Source organism: Diabrotica undecimpunctata, chromosome 10 (genome assembly GCF_040954645.1).
Source record: "Diabrotica undecimpunctata isolate CICGRU chromosome 10, icDiaUnde3, whole genome shotgun sequence".
Classification (NCBI taxonomy): Eukaryota; Metazoa; Arthropoda; class Insecta; order Coleoptera; family Chrysomelidae; genus Diabrotica; species Diabrotica undecimpunctata.
Genome location: NC_092812.1, coordinates 956,985 through 975,077, shown reverse-complemented (window position 1 = coordinate 975,077; position 18,093 = coordinate 956,985). Strand labels below are relative to the sequence as shown.

General features: G+C 28.7%; 1 protein-coding gene across 1 annotated transcript in view; it reads right to left on the bottom strand.

The window, feature by feature from the left end:
* Positions 1–18,093, bottom strand: part of LOC140452242 (probable protein kinase DDB_G0291842) — a 226,387-nt gene that overhangs the window by 131,550 nt on the left and 76,744 nt on the right. The window contains exon 3 of the mRNA XM_072546379.1: positions 9,959–10,446. Within this exon, the coding sequence (XP_072402480.1) occupies positions 9,959–10,446 (488 nt within the window). The remainder of the gene's footprint in view (positions 1–9,958; positions 10,447–18,093) is intronic.

Here is an 18,093-nt window from a genome sequence, read left to right as displayed (position 1 = left end):
CATTGCCATTATGAAAAACCTTCTGAATTTATTTCTTTAGATGAAGAGAAAATTATTGAATCTATTAATTTAATTTATATAAATGCTTTGGCCAAAAATAAAATGATTAAGATTATGATAGATACTGGTTCAGAAAGTACTTTAGTCTCGGAGAATTTTATTTTTAATACATTAAAATTATCAGATATAATAAAGATTCCAAAAATTAAAATTGTTGGTGCAAATAATAAGAAGTTGGGTGAAATTGATAAACTAGCCAATTTTAAAATTAATATTCTTAATAAAGAAATTAATATGCAAGGATTTATTGTCAAGGATTTATGTGTTGATATATTAATGGGAAATGATGAATTGGAAAAGAAGAAAGTAAAGATAGATTTTGAAGAAAAAATAGTAACTTTGGAAGGGCAAATAATTAAATTTATGCAGAAAGATGAGGTGGAAGAAGGAATAAGAGTTGATAGGATATTATTAAAAGAAAATAGTGATGTTTATGAAGAAGAAATGTATTTTGATGATAGGGAAATGTCCCAAAAGAATGTAAAGAATAATTATTGTAGTGAATATTTAAGGAATGGAAATTTTAAGCAGATGGATGCCTACGAGGCGGAGTGCGTAAAATTGGAAGCAAGGAATAATGAGTACATAATGAAGAATAATTTTATTTGTAAAGAAGAAGATATAATGAAAGTTTTAAATTGCCCTGAAGAATATAAATCAATAGTCATTTCCATATTGCAGCAACACAAGGGACTTGTCAATAAAGAAAATAGAATTGCACAAAATTATATCCATAGTATAAAAGTTAAAGAAGAAAAAGATTTTAAAACAAAATCATACCCAATACCATATAAATACAGAGAAGAAGTAAACAAAACAATTAATAATATGTTAGAAGATGGGATCATTGAGAAGGCAGACACACGTTTTATTAACCCCATAGTAGTAGTACGAAAAAGATCAGGTGAAATCAGGTTATGTTTGGATGCAAGGAATATTAACAAGATTACTGAAAAGCAATTTGAAGCACCAATGAGTATAGATGGAATATTAGGAAGAATTACAGGAATGTCATTTTTCACTAAAATCGATTTACAGCATAGTTTCTGGTTAATACCTCTAGAAAGAAAAAGTAGACAGTATACAGGATTTCAGATAGATGGAGTAGTATATCAATTCAAAGTAGTACCATTTGGACTTCAATCATCTTGCAGTGCTCTATGTAGATGTCTTCATGATATTTTGGATCAATATGAACATTTTGTAATTCACTACATTGATGATATATTAATTTTTTCTAAAACGGCTGAAGATCATGAGAAACACCTAAAAATTATAATAAATAGATTAGACAAAGTTGGACTAAAAATAAATCAAGAAAAATGTACATTTTTTCAAAAAGAAGTCATATATCTAGGTTATAAACTTAACACTAAGGGAATCGAAATGGATCCAGAACGGACACAAGTCATTCAGGAATATAAAACACCACACAATTTAAGAACTTTAAGAGGATTTATTGGAATAATTAATTATTATAAAAGGATGATACCAGATCTAAGTATAAAAGAAATTCCATTACTGGAACTACTGAGAAAAGGTGTAAAATGGAGATGGGATCAGAGAAGAGAACTAGCATTCCAAGAGATTAAAAACATTTTTCTGTCAAATTTGAAAATATACTATCCTGACTACACACAGCCATTCATATTAAGAACAGATGCATCAATAGAGAGATTATCAGGGGTATTATTACAAATACATGATGGGGTCGAATACCCAATACAATTCATTTCAAGAATTACAAAGCCACATGAAAAGGGTTACTCAGTTTCAGAATTAGAACTAGCAAGTATAATACACTGTGTCACAAAATTAAGATTTTATTTGTTGGGTAATGAATTTACTATAGAAACAGATCACCAAGCTTTAACGTCTATATTAAATAACAAATATGGAAACAGTAGAATACATCGGTGGAGTCTAATACTTAGTGAATACTGCTTTGAAATCAAATACATTTCTGGAAAATCCAATATAGTGGCAGATGCTTTATCAAGGTTAGAAAATACATCACAAAAAGGGCAGCGAACAATAAAAATTGGATTAAATCAATTAGTAGAAAGTACTGGATTATATTCTAAAGAAGAAATTATAAGAGATCAGATCAATTTGAGTGAAAAACAAAAAGTCCTTAGGAAAGATGGGGTATATTATAAAATAATAAATGGCATAGAAGTATATGTAATAACTAGAACTTTAGCAAAGAAAATATTGAAAAATTTACATAACAATTATATGCATATTGGTTCAAGAAAGCTATGGATGCTATTTAGGGACAATTATTTTGCAAAGAATGACATAAGTATAGCAAAAGAAATTACTACCCAATGCCCAATATGTCAACTAAACAAAGAAAAGAATTTCAAAAACCAGAACACATATAAATCTAATGTTTTATATGAAAAACTAAATACAGTTTCCATGGATTTTATTTCAAATTTAGTTCTCAGTCCAACAGGAAAAAAGCATATACTAGTGATAGTTGATTTATATACAAAATTTATTAAACTATATCCCTGCTCCAGAACAAATGTTAAAACATTAAAATTATATATTAATCAATTTTTCGAAGAAATAGGACCATTTAGAAATTGCATAATAGATAATGCTACATATTTTAACAACCAAAAATTTCGGACATTTTGTGAGAAAAAGGGAATCAACATTCATTTTACAAGTATCAGACATCCTCAGGCAAATCCTGCAGAAAGATATATTAAAGAAGTTATAAAATATTTAAGGATACTGTGCCAAAATCAACACGAAACTTGGCATCAACATATACCACAATTAGAGTATTTTTTAAATAATACACATAATTTGAATACAGAGGAAGTACCAGAATATTTAATGTTTGGCCATATAGGAAACAGAAAGTGGATTAGTGAATATAATCAGGATATGTTAGAACAAGTAATGCAGAAAGTGAATAACCGAATTAGGAGGAAAGCTGAAAAATATATCAGAAGACAAAATCGAAATATAAAAAAACCAATCACATTTCAAAAAGGAGACCTAGTGTTAATTCGTTCACTTAGAAAAAGTAATGTTAAAGAAAACCGTTGTAAGAAATTACAACCAATGTTTGAAGGTCCATATACAATTGAAAATCAGAATGGACTAAATAGTTATGTGTTAATAGATGCAGAGAACAGACTAAGAGGCATATTTCATATCAACGACATTTTTCAATATCATGAAGAGATTGAATAATGATTTCTATACCTTTAACACAAATATAATAACACTAATAACTTACTGATATATCCATTTTATTCAATAGACTTGATTTGTTAAATGGTAGATGGTAGATTTCATTATTTTGAATCAATTTGACATCATACTTGTTGAATTTTGTATATATGGAAATTAATTTGTACCCTAAAAATCATAATTTGGGGTTAGACACAAAATTGATACTATAATTGCTATAAAAATGTCTTTCTAATATAATAAAGTGAAAAAAAACTTACCAATTTATATTGATGAAAGTTATTTTGAATGGAAATAATTCCTAGATTTTGTCTATAAACAAACAGAACACCATATCGATTATATTTTTAATTAAGGTTATATTTTATTCTCTGATATCGCATCCATTGCCCCATTTGACATGACAGTTTGACCATAGAATAGCCGAACTGTGCTCCGTTGTTCTCTGCTTTGACATAGACAGCGAACAGGGATGTATTTAACACATTTTAAATAATAAAAAAAAATTTGAATTATTAATTTATTAAATTTAATAAGGTATGAGAAAATTAATATTTAAAAAAATAATAAGTAAATTATTTATTTTAAATATTATTTTGGGGTATTGATACGATTAGGGTTTATAGAAAATAATTTATAAGTTATATACTACATAATATTATATATTTGGTTGTTTTAAATAAGTTATATACTAGAGAATTTAATAAAAATTATTTATGTGAGGGTATTTTTAAGAAATTATCATATAATAATTGTAAAAAGTTGTATTTTAATGTTGTAAATATATTTAAGTGAGCCATGTGCATAGGCAACCAAAAATACTCTCGAAGTGACGTTTAAGAATATTTACGAATATAAAGTGGGGTTATAATAATATATTGTTTGAAATGTGTATTTTATTAAATTAGAGTGTTAGTTACTAATTTGAATGTTTATTCTGATCTGAAAAGCCTAAATGTCAACAAAATTATCAATGGAACATTAACGAATTCTCCAGAGTGCAGAGTGTGACCATTGTTTACGGTCGAACATTCTGGAATAATGATTATGTCGGTGGATGGAACAGATATTTTTTCGAGAACATCTATATAGAAGTAATGGAACAAATTGGAACATGATCTCTTGCCAGATGATTCTGGAATATCCAAAAAGATATAAATACCCGTGATTTGGATTCAAGATGGCAGTTTTTAGTCAGAAGTCAGGCCAGTTCATTATGAAAGTTAGTAGACACATTTAGTTAGTGAATAGTGAAGTAAATTGTTCAGAATTTTCAAGAAGTCAGTCAGAAAAGTTTAGTAAGAAATATGAAAGTTAGTTGGAGTCAGTGAATCAGGTACAAATAGTCAAATTGTTTAATATAGTGAGTTAAATGAAGATTAAAAATTATGCATATAATTTAATGCACATTTATAATTATACACAAATAATTATTGAAGATAAAAAAAGGTATATTGGAAGAAATTAAATTATATTATGGTTGGAGATTAGTATAAATCAACTTATAATAATTGGATATTGGTATATTGAAAAGAAGAATAAATATAAATGCTGTTTGCTGGTTTGGTTGGTGGTGTATAAATGCTGGTGAAGAAAACTATATCTTAAATTGGTAGAAGCTGATAATTGGAAAAAGTAATTTCACAAAAAACAAGGATAACTGAAGTACGAAGACATTCAGTGGTGATTAGAATCTATATAGTAGAAAACAGTTCATTTAGGCATTCAGTGAAAGAAAGGTACAAAATTTTGTTAATATAATTTAGTTAGTGTCATAACAATTTCAATTTTGAAGATAGTTTTGTTTAAATTTTAGATTGTCTATAGAATTTAATTAGTTTTATAAGAATATCAATTTAAAGATAGTTTATTTTAAATTTACATTGGCTAGGTTAGATATATATATATATGTGTGTTTCATAATAGTTATAATAAAGATAATTTAAAAAAGTACTTACAAGCTAATTCTTTGAGAACCGCGATAAAAACCCTATGTATTATATTATTAAAAATACTCATTGCTCATCATTCAAACAAAAAATACATCATAACAATATATATATATATATATATATATATTCTTCTTTTCAATATACCAATATCCAATCACCAAATATATTATATAATTTTAATTTTCAATTAATACTTCCTTCCATTATCCAATTACCAATTTTACATAACACAATTTTTAATCTTCAATAATATTATCTTTATACTGTTTCTTAATCTTCATTGAACTTATTATATTGAACATCTGGACCTTCTGACTGACTATCTTGAACTTACTGAACAATTGACTTCACTAACTAAATGTGTCTATCTTCTAACTAACTTTCTTACTAACTGACTGGCCATTTTGAATCCAAATCACCGGGTATTTATATCTTTTTCCATGTTCCAGAATCATCTGGCAAGAAATCATATTCGAATTGTTCTATATGATTGTTCTCGAAAAAGTATATGTTCTGGTTATGTCCATTTCACAGACATAACCATATTCGAGAACGTTCTACCGTAAACAAAGGTTAAATTCTGTATTCTAGATAATTCTTTACTATTCTATCGAGAATTTTGTCGACATTTAGGCGTTTCAGATCAGAATATAAACTTAAATCACTAAACACTCTAATTTAATAAACTACACATTTTAAACAACATATAACCCTACTTTATATTCGTAATAATTATTTAAAATGTCATTTAAGTGTATAGTTGGTTGCCTATGCACATGGCTCACTTAAATATATTTACAATATTATAATTATTAAAATAAAACTTTTTACATTTATTATATGCTAATTTCTTAAGAATACCATCATATAAATAATTTTTATAACATTCTCTAGTATGTAACTTATAAATAAATTTTTAAACACTATTTTTCCTCCTCCTACGTCCAGATCATTTCAATATATATATATATATATATATATATATATATATATATATATATATATATATATATATATATATATACATATATATATATATATATATATATACATATATATATATATATATAAATATATATATATATATATATATATATATATATATATATATATATATATATATTAAAAAGTAATGGCGCAAGGACTGATCCTTGTGGCAAACCTAAATTTGCAGTTTGGTATTTTGCCCTACTTGCCTGTTTATATATAATTTGCATATCGTGTTAGCAACTTCTTGAGGGATTTGTAATTGCATCATTTTTTTCCATAAGATGAACCAGTTGACATTATCGTAGGCACCTTTAACATCTAGAAACATTGTTTCATTATACTCGTTTTCAGTTAAGCCTATTTGTATGTCTGTAACTAAGTGTGTCACCGCATCTATGGTGCCAAAACCTTTTTTAAAATTCTGAAATTGAACATATTGTGTAGTTGGCAAAGCGCCGGTTGTATTTAACCACCATTTCAATCGGTTTTTATTTATTCTTTCGAAAACCTTAAGTATACAGTTCATAAGTGCAATAGGTCTATATGAGTCACATATGTGGGGGTCTTTGTTTGGTTTGTGTATTGGTATTACAATAGCCTTTTTCCATTCTTCTATACTTTCCTCATTGATACAGATATCATTTAGAATTTTGATTAGAAGCATCTTGGCATTGTTTGGTAATTGGAATATCATAGGATATCTAATATTATCATATCCAGGTGATGTATTCTTTCTGTTTTTTATGACATAATTTAATTCTGGTAAGCTAACTGGTTGACTAAAAATTTTATGGTTGGTGTTATTTTGTCTTTGTTTTGAGAAAATGTGTGAGGTATCATCCAAAGCATTAGCGGGTGTAATTTTATCTAAAAATTGTTCTTGTCATTTATAATTCCCCGATGTATTACCTTTCCCATAGATCCTATTTATTTTTCTGGCCTGAGTCCATATGTTTGTCAATGGTGTATTTCTATTAAGTTTTCGCACCAGAGCTTCCAATGTAGTTTAGCTTTAGATTTTAAAAACTTTTTGTTTTAGAAATGTCGTTTTTATATTTCACATAATTTTCCATAGTGCTTTGTTACTTACATGTGTTGAGCACTTGTTTTCTTTTTTTAATAGCCTCTTCGCAGCTTTTATCCCACCATGGTGGAAGAAGAGTTATTTTTGTTCGGTTTAAAGGGTTGGTAAATGGGTGTAGAGGCATTGGCTGCCTTATTTATCCCTTCAATTAATAAGCTATAATTATGTTCTGCGTTATTGCTATTTTTAATGTGTTGTGAGAAATAGTTATTCGCAACTTCTTGATATTGTGTCCAATCTGCTTTATTCAAATTCCATTTTGTTTTTGGATGTATTATGATGTCTTTACTTTCCATGCCTTTGTTAATTTCTATAATAATTGAAAAATGGTCTGAACCCAGTACATCAGGTAAAGTTTTCCATGTACAATTAATTTCTATATCTGGAGTTGCAAAAGTTAAATCCACGACTGAATTATTCCCATTATTTGTGAACCTTGTAGGTGATCCGGTGTTTAAAAGTACTAACTCCGTATTGTCTGAAGCGGTTATAATTTGCGTGCCTTTGGTGTTACTTTTGTATGATCCCCATGTTGAATGATGCGCATTGAAATCACCTCCAAATATACTATTTGACTTGGTACAGTTAAGAATTGCGTTCCAATCAGTTGTTGTTCGTATATCAGGTGGGCAGTATAAAGAGAAACATGTTAGCGATATTTCACTGTTATTCAATATTTGTATACCACACATTAAAATATTTTCATTACAATTTTTCTTAATTGGAATTTCTTTAAAACAAAATACATTTCTGACAAGGATTGCCATACCTGCATAACCATCATTTCTATCTTTACGAATAATATTATAACCCTTGAAATTATAGTGTTTATCTGGCTTAAACCATGTCTCTGAAATTAAGGCAATATCAATTATATTTTCATTTGAACATTTAAGTAAACTCAGGTTATTGGCTACAGCCGATTGCGCATTCCATTGTAAAATTTTTATTTTATTTTTTATTTTATTAGCCATTACCTACTTAAATTTAATGAAATTGTTAATTTTATCATAAATGTATGCTTTATCTAACTTTTCTAAATCGCTAAAAGAATCAAACACTTCAAGTACATTTTTAAAAATATTGAAAAATATGTTTATAAATTCATCTGTATTAGGATCAGGATCGGCACTGTGTAAAATATTTGAGGGAAGAGGTCTTTTTGGACCAAATTCAAAAGGAAACATAGCTTCAGGTAAGGGAGATTGGGCTTTCCTTTTTTTAAAATGTGAAGAAGTTTCAGGTTGATTTGGAGGTACTTTTTGTGGTTGTTTTTGCGTATTGGATGAGAATGGTTTAGGTATATGTTTGGTGTTAGTTTGACTTGGGAGAGGTGGAAAGTTTTTATTATTTAGCATACCTAATACTTCAAAACTATTTCTCGTACTAACAGCAGATGTGTAAGAGTTTTTTAGACTGTCCTTTGCTTCTAAGAAAGTTAAATTTTTTCAGCCATATGTCTTTTAATTTCGTTTTGTTCTTTAAATTTTGGACATTACTTGGAAATGGATTTATGCTCATAATTTTTACAATGTATACAATAACTGTCTTGTGGGTCTCTACAGTTATGATCATCGTTTTTCTCTTGTCCGCAGTTAATACATCTGGTTTTTGTACGGTTGCAATTACGAAATATGTGTCCATGTTGCAAGCATTTGAAACATTGTATAACTCTATGCACATAGGGTTCTACGGAACAGGCAACACTGTTTATATATACATATCTGGGTAAAATGTTTCCTTCAAAAGTAAGTAATACCATTTGTCTGGGGACATATACTTTTTCTCCATTTAAGTCAATTTTCCTTTTGAGTCGAGTGACTTCTGTTACTGTTATATTGGATAATATATTATCAAAAAGATATTAGTCACTAAAAGCAGTATCTACGTTTCTTATAATGCCTGTTCGTTGAAGCAAATTATTTGGAATATATACTTTTAGTTGTTTCTCTTTTAAATTTTCATTTTTTACTAAATTATTTGCATCTTTGGGGCTTTTTACTTGTACTCTTACCCTATTCTTCCCTACTCTGTCAATACTAAGAATATTTTTGATTGCTAATTTTTTATGTAAAATATAACCTACCTTCATAGGATGCAGTTGGACAATATTTTCTTCATTTGTTTTTTCAATGAATACATATACCTTATCCGTATAGAGATAACCTTTTTGTAGATTAAACAGCTTAATTCCTTTTTCCTGTTCTTTGGTTTGTAGGTATTCTTCCACTTGGTCCATATTTTGGGTCCCCCCTTTGTCAGGGGGAGAGTTTTCATTCATTTTTGTAAACTACCACTACATACACACAAACAAAAACAATAATAAACACTTAAATAAACATAAAAACTGGGTTTATTTGTCCGGAGTGAAATTGGCTTATTATTGATAGTCATAAAAAACTGGTCTTAATAACTATTTAAGCACCTGTAAATATACGTGTTCTCTCTATGAATGATCGAACAAGACTAGAGATATAGATGCAGAAGTGATGATGGTAATATTTTTTCAATGTAGGTTTTCACAGACACATACCTATATGAATTTGAGTCTAGAGTATTGTTACACATGTATCCCATGTAAGTATTTTATATTAATTAGTTAGTTTATTAGTATTTTATATAATTTAAATTATATTATTAATTTTTGCTAACTTACCAAATTCATGTCCAGGATGGTGCCAAAATCTGAGAGTTTAAAGTGGTTCCCATGCACCATTATATTGGACCCTTTAACATCTCTATGAACGAGATTGTGACTATGGAGATGTTGCAGTGCTTGGGAAATGTCATAAAGGCAGTCCCACAACATAGACTCTTGAAATTTATACCTTAGGGAAAAATCCCTTAAGCTAAACTGTGATAATTCCATCAACATGAAAATATCACCATCTTCTTTCCATGACATAAAATATTTTAAACAATTTGGGTGGTTTCCCACCTTCTCGTTATTTTCTATCTCATTCATTTTTATTCTGGTTGGTTTTTCCTTTTTAAACCGCTTTACAGCAAATTTTTTGTTATTGAGACGATGTGTGACTTTAACTACTTGTCCGAACGCTCCCTGTCCTAGTGCAGAAGGTGATTTAAATATTTGATTTAAATAAGTTTCGACACTAGTGGGATTGTAGTGATTGTCTAACTGAACTGAAACAAAAATATATTTGGTTAATGTAATTACGGGTTAATGAGACAAAAGGATCTAGTTAAATGTGTACACGAGTTCTGCGTATCTAAGCGTATAAACATAAAAATCAGAAATTTATCAGAAAAAATCAGAAAATCACACTACATAATATTGTAATATTAACTACGCCTGAGGCAGTTGGTGGGTATTAAGTAGCTCATTAGCTGTCCCTGCCGGTCCCAAAACCGGATAAAGGCGAACGGAGTCTTCAGGCCAGCTCAGCACCCTATCTGAGGACTATAAATACAGCAGCGCTCCAAAACGACCAATGCAAGTAACCGGAGAATGTAACAATGAAAAAAAGAATTAGGATAGCCACTTAAAACATCAAATCCCTGAACACAAGAGAAGTAAAGAACTACGTGTATCCAAGAAACAAGAAAAAAAGGGAAAAGGTCAAACCATATTAGACAACTACCTGATGGCATACAGCAGCGTACCAAAATAAACAAGAACTAAGAAAGGAGTCGCTATATTATTCAATAAAAAATTAAATAATCAGGTAGAAGAGTGCAAATACATATCAGAAAGGATTATTAGAAATAAAATAAAATTAGAAGGAAAACAAGTTTACATCATAGGAATATACGCACCGGAAAATAATATGGAGGAATGAATCAGAAAGTACTTTTTTGAACCTGTACACGACGATAAACGACACTCCAGCAAACAAGTGTATAATTATATTTTGTGACCTTAGATTCAAGACCTATTTAGCCAGACAAGTGGTTGAACACGTAAAAACAATTAACTCCTACACTTCCTTTAAATTCATAGCAATTTCCTAACGTTCGTTCATTCACTAAATTTCCTAACCTTCCCATTGAAAACACTATTGGGTGACTATACAAAAAGGATTGAACAAGAACACACGCTTCACGATAAGGTGCCTTTCATTGCGACTGTTTTTACACAAATAATATAGGCTACAGTTAAAGGTAAATGAGGATATAAAAGGAAAGACAATGGGAGATACAACAACTAAAATCCTACCATTTCGGATTCTCACAGCACTGAAAAAGGCAGTTTAGATTTTCCGTTTTGTACGTTTGAAAAATTCCCATAAAATCAACCTAATAGTTGGATTTCGACTACCTAAATAGAGAATAGAACCAACGTTCTATTCTCTATCTACGTTCCAACCAACGTTCTATCTTGAAACATCCAGTGGTTAAGGTAAGGTCGTCATAACTGCCATTATATTCACATATATCAGTTTAGGAAAGTTTTATTTTATATAGGTAAGCGTTTACTGTAGCATGTCCAAAAAGGCATCTAACGTACATAGTATAAATTTCCCGAGAGATGGGGTTTCAGTAATTTGGGGGAGTAGATGGAAGAGTTGGATATATACTGCAATATGTATTTTTGCTACTGTTAGTAAAGGATTGTCACTCAATTTCCCAATTAAGTTTAACGTGTTTCTTCCTAGCCGAAACTAAATCCTATTTAGGCAACTCGTTGTATTCTATACCCACTAAAGTAGTGTCTTTAGCCAAATGGTCTACTTTTTCATTGCCTGGAATATTAGAGTGACCTTTAACCCACACAAAGCTAACAATTCCTTTTAGAGAAGTTAGGATCCTCAGCTTTTCAAGCGCGTCTACAATTAGTCTGTTGGTATATATGTTTTTAGAGAACTGTCCTAATGCAAGGAGGACGAATTGTGAGTCAGATAAAATTATATATCGTTCGAAATATAATGTGCTATTAATTATCCAATCCAACGCCTTGACAATGGCTACCAATACAGCTGTGAATATTGAGTAATCGGATTTGAATTTGTACTGAAAATAATCTTGAATATTGTCTATGTAAATGGCACAGCCAACACCAGCAGGCGATTTTGAGCCATCGGTACAAATTTTACAAGAATGGTTAAATCTTCGTCAGCAATTTAAATAGATGAAGGAATTACTACAGCAGGTTTATAGTCATATAGTATGTCATAATTGTAGCCAAAGAATGGAATCCCTTCTCCATTGAATGAATATTGTGATAAATTGGGAAAAGCAACAGCTAGAGTTGGAGAGCTTTTATCTGCCCACCATTTGTTTGTTAGATTTTCAATAGAGAGACAAGATATTTTTTGTAATAAGCTGTTTTGATTATTAAACTGGCATTTAAGAATAAATTTTTCTGCCAAAAATAGACGTCTTAAATATAAAGGTGGCTCGTTACATTCTGCCAAAAGGGTTGGTGTGGGAGTAGATTTGAGAGCTCCTAGAACTAACCTTAAAGCTTTGTACTGTATTCGATCCAATTTAGTCAAACGAGATTTTGTCGCTAATCCATAGAAAAAGATTCCATAGTCCAAAATTGATCTGGTATAAGCTCTGTAAAATAATAAGTTTATTTTCCAGTCTGCTCCCCAATCGTATCGATTAATGGCCTTAAGGATATTGTTACGATAACTATAACTAATGTTTGATCTGTAAACATTTTGTTATTCTAACTTGTGCTTTCTAGTATATTCTCCGACCCGATAGAAACCTGTCTGGCATTCCATACTATGCGAGAAGGGTTAGCACACGTCCGAATTCAAGGGGACTCCAGACTAACGGCTGTTTTAAATATATATATATATATATATATATATATATATATATATATATATATATATATATATATATATATATACATATATATATATCGTTATGATGTATTGTTTGTGAATGATGAGCAATGAGTATTTTTAATAATATAGGGTTTTTATCGCGGTTCTCAAAGAATTAGTTTGTAAGTACTTTTTTAAATTATCTTTATTATAACTATTATGAAACACACATATATATCTAACCTAGCCAATGTAAATTTAAAATAAACTATCTTTAAATTGATATTCTTATAAAACTAATTAAATTCTATAGACAATGTTAAATTTAAACAAACTATCTTCAAAATTGAAATTGTTATGACACTAACTAAATTATATTAACAAAATTTTGTACCTTTCTTTCACTGAATGCCTAAATGAACTGTTTTCCACTATATATATTCTAATCACCACTGAATGTCTTCGTACTTCGGTTATCCTTGTTTTTGTGAAATTACTTTTTCCAATTATCAGCTTCTACCAATTTAAGATATATTTTTCTTCACCAGCATTTATAAACCACCAAGCAAACCAGCAAACAGCATTTATATTTATTCTTCTTTTCAATATACCAATATCCAATTATTATAAGTTGATTTATACTAATCTCCAATCATAATATAATTTTAATTTCTTCCAATATCCATCCAATATTCTTCTAATATACTTTTTAATTATATTAAACAATTGGACTATTTGTAACTGATTCACTGACTTCAACTAACTTTCATACTAAAACTTCTTACTAAACTCCTGACTTTCTTACTAAAACTTTTCTGACTTACTTTCTTACTAAAACTCTTCTGACTGCCCATCTTGAAAATTCTGAACAATTTACTTCACTAACTAAATGTGTCTACTAACTTTCATAATAAACTGGACTCATAGTAACTGTAACTCATAACTGATCGATTCTAATCCAAATCACCGGGTATTTATATCTTTTTTTCTGTTCTAGAATCATCTGGCAATAAATCATGTTCCATTTGTTCTATTAAATACATGTCTGAATTTTCTGGAACAAACCATTTCGCAAACATGGCCATCTCCGGTGATCTAGAGAATTCCATTCTTTTCTATTAATAATTTTGTTGACATTTAGGCTTTTCAGATCAGAATAAACACTTAAATCAGTAAATATATATAAATTAAACATTTTAAACTAACATTATTATTATAAACCCACTTTATATTCCTAATTATTTAAAATGTCACTTGGAGAGTATGTATATCTGTCTATCACTCACATGTATAGTTGGTTGCCTATGCACATGGCTCACTTAAATATATTTACAACATTAAACTACAACTTTTTACAATTATTATATGCTAATTTCTTAAAAATGCCCTCACATAAATAATTTTTATTAAATTCTCTAGTATTTAACTTATTAAAATAACCAAATACTTGTTATATCTAAAATTATCTAGTATCTAACTTATAAATTATTTTCTTTAAACATTTTTATTTCTCGCATATCATATCAATACCCCAAAATAATATTTAAAATAAATAATTTACTTATTATTTTTTTAAATATTAATTTTCTATCTACATACCTTAGTAAATTAATAATTCAATTTTTTTTTTATTTAAAATGTGTTCTATTAGATACATCCCTGTTCGCTGTCTATGTCAAACTGTCATGTCAAATGGAAGTTTGTGTGTTGTATTATTGTGTTTACATTTTACAATGGATGTTAGGATACGAATCTAGGAATTATTTCCATTCAAAAGGCTTTCATCCATATAAATTGGTAAGTTTTACACTTTATTATATTAAAAAGACATTTATAAAATCAATTTTGTATCTAACCCCAAATTATGATTTTTAGGGTACAAAATAATTTCCATATGTACAAGACTACAAGTATGATGTCAAATTGATTCACAATAATGAAATCTACCATTTATTTAACAAATAAAGTCTATTGAATAAAATGGATATATCAGTAACAGTTGTTATTATTAATGTTAAAAGTATAGAAAACATTATTCATTCTCTTCATAATACTTAAAGATGTCGTTGATATGGAACATGCCTCTTAGTCTGTTCTCTGCATCTATTAACACATAACTATTTAGTCCATTCTGATTTTCAATTCTGTATGGACCTTCAAACATTGGTTGTAATTTCTTACAACGGTTTTCTTTAACATTACTTTTTCTAAGTGAACGAATTAACACTTTATCTCCCTTTTGAAATGTGATTGGTTTTTTTATTTTTCGATTTTGTCTTCTGATATATTTTTCAGCTTTCCTCCTAATTCGGATATGCACTTTCTGCATTACTTGTTCTAACATATTCTGATTATATTCACTAATCCACTTTCTGTTTCCTATATGGCCAAACATTAAATATTCTGGTACTTCCTCTGTATTCAAATTATGTGTATTATTTAAAAAAATATTCTACTTGTGGTATATGTTGCTGCCAAGTTTCATGTTGATTTTGGCACAGTATCCTTAAATATTTTATAACTTCTTTAATATATCTTTCTGCAGGATTTGCCTGAGGATGTCTGATACTTGTAAAATGAATGTTGATTCCCTTTTTCTCACAAAATGCCCGAAATTTTTGGTTGTTAAAATATGTAGCATTATCTATTATGCAATTTCTAAATGGTCCTATTTCTTCGAAAAATTGATTAATATATAATTTTAATGTTTTAACATTTGTTCTGGAGCAGGGATATAGTTTAATAAATTTTGTATATAAATCATCTATCACTAGTATATGCTTTTTTCCTGTTGGACTGAGAACTAAATTTGAAATAAAATCCATGGAAACTGTATTTAGTTTTTCATATACAATATTAGATTTATATGTGTTCTGGTTTTTGAAATTCTTTTCTTTGTTTAGTTGACATATTGGGCATTGGGTAGTAATTTCTTTTGCTATAATTATGTCATTCTTTGCAAAATAATTGTTTCTAAATAGCATCCATAGCTTTCTTGAACCAATATGCATATAATTGTTATGTAAATTTTTCAATATTTTCTTTGCTAAAGTTCTAGTTATTACATATACTTCTATGCCATTTATTATTTTATAATAAACTCCATCTTTCTTAAGGACTTTTTGTTTTTCACTCAAATTGATCTGATCTCTTATAATTTCTTCTTTAGAATATAATCCAGTACTTTCTACTAATTGATTTAATCCAATTTTTATTGTTCGCTGCCCTTTTTGTGATGTATTTTCTAACCTTGATAAAGCATCTGCCACTATATTGGATTTTCCAGAAATGTATTTGATTTCAAAGGAGTATTCACTCAATATTTGACTCCACCGATGTATTCTACTGTTTCCATATTTGTTATTTAATATAGATGTTAAAGCTTGGTGATCTGTTTCTATTGTAAATTCATTACCCAACAAATAAAATCTTAATTTTGTGACACAATGTATAATACTTGCTAGTTCTAATTCTGAAACTGAGTAACCCTTTTCATGTGGCTTTATAATTCTTGAAATGAATTGTATTGGGTATTCGACCCCATCATGTATTTGTAATAATACCCCTGATAATCTCTCTATGGATGCATCTGTTCTTAATATGAATGGCTGTGTGTAGTCAGGATAATATATTTTTAAATTTGACAGAAAAATGTTTTTAATTTCTTGGAATGCTAGTTCTCTTCTCTGATCCCATCTCCATTTTACTCCTTTTCTCAGTAGTTCAAGTAATGGAATTTCTTTTATACTTAGATCTGGTATCATCCTTTTATAATAATTAATTATTCCAATAAATCCTTTTAAAGTTCTTAAATTGTGTGGTGTTTTATATTCCTGAATGACTTGTGTCCGTTCTGGATCCATTTCGATTCCCTTAGTGTTAAGTTTATAACCTAGATATATTACTTCTTTTTGAAAAAATGTACATTTTTCTTGATTTATTTTTAGTCCAACTTTGTCTAATCTATTTAGTATAATTTTTAGGTGTTTCTCATGATCTTCAGCCGTTTTAGAAAAAATTAATATATCATCAATGTAGTGAATTACAAAATGTTCATATTGATCCAAAATATCATGAAGACATCTACATAGAGCACTGCAAGATGATTGAAGTCCAAATGGTACTACTTTGAATTGATATACTACTCCATCTATCTGAAATCCTGTATACTGTCTACTTTTTCTTTCTAAAGGTATTAACCAAAAACTATGCTGTAAATCGATTTTAGTGAAAAATGACATTCCTGTAATTCTTCCTAGTATTCCATCTATACTCATTGGTGTTTCAAATTGCTTTTCAGTGATCTTGTTAATATTCCTTGCATCCAAACATAACATGATTTCACCTGATCTTTTACGTACTACTACTATAGGGTTTATGAAACGTGTATCTGCCTTCTCAATGATTCCATCTTCTAAAATATTATTAATCGTTCTGTTTACTTCTTCTCTGTATTTATATGGTATTGGATATGATTTTGTTTTAAAATCTTTTTCTTCTTTAACTTTTATACTATGGATATAATTTTGTGCAATTCTATTTTCTTTATTGACAAGTCCCTTGTGCTGCTGCAATATGGAAACGACTATTGATTTATATTCTTCAGGGCAATTTAAAACTTTTATCATATCTTCTTCTTTACAAATAAAATTATTCTTCATTATGTACTCATTATTCTTTGCTTCCAATTTTACGCACTCCACCTCGTAGGCATCTATCTGCTTAAAATTTCCATTCCTTAAATATTCACTACAATAATTATTCTTTTCATTCTTTTGGGACATTTCCCTATCATCAAAATACATTTCTTCTTCATAAACATCATTATTTTCTTTTAATAATATCCTATCAACTCTTATTCCTTCTTCCACCTCATCTTTCTGCATAAATTTAATTATTTGCCCTTCCAAAGTTACCATTTTTTCTTCAAAATCTATCTTTACTTTCTTCTTTTCCAATTCATCATTTCCCATTAATATATCAACACATAAATCCTTGACAATAAATCCTTGCATATTAATTTCTTTATTAAGAATATTAATTTTAAAAT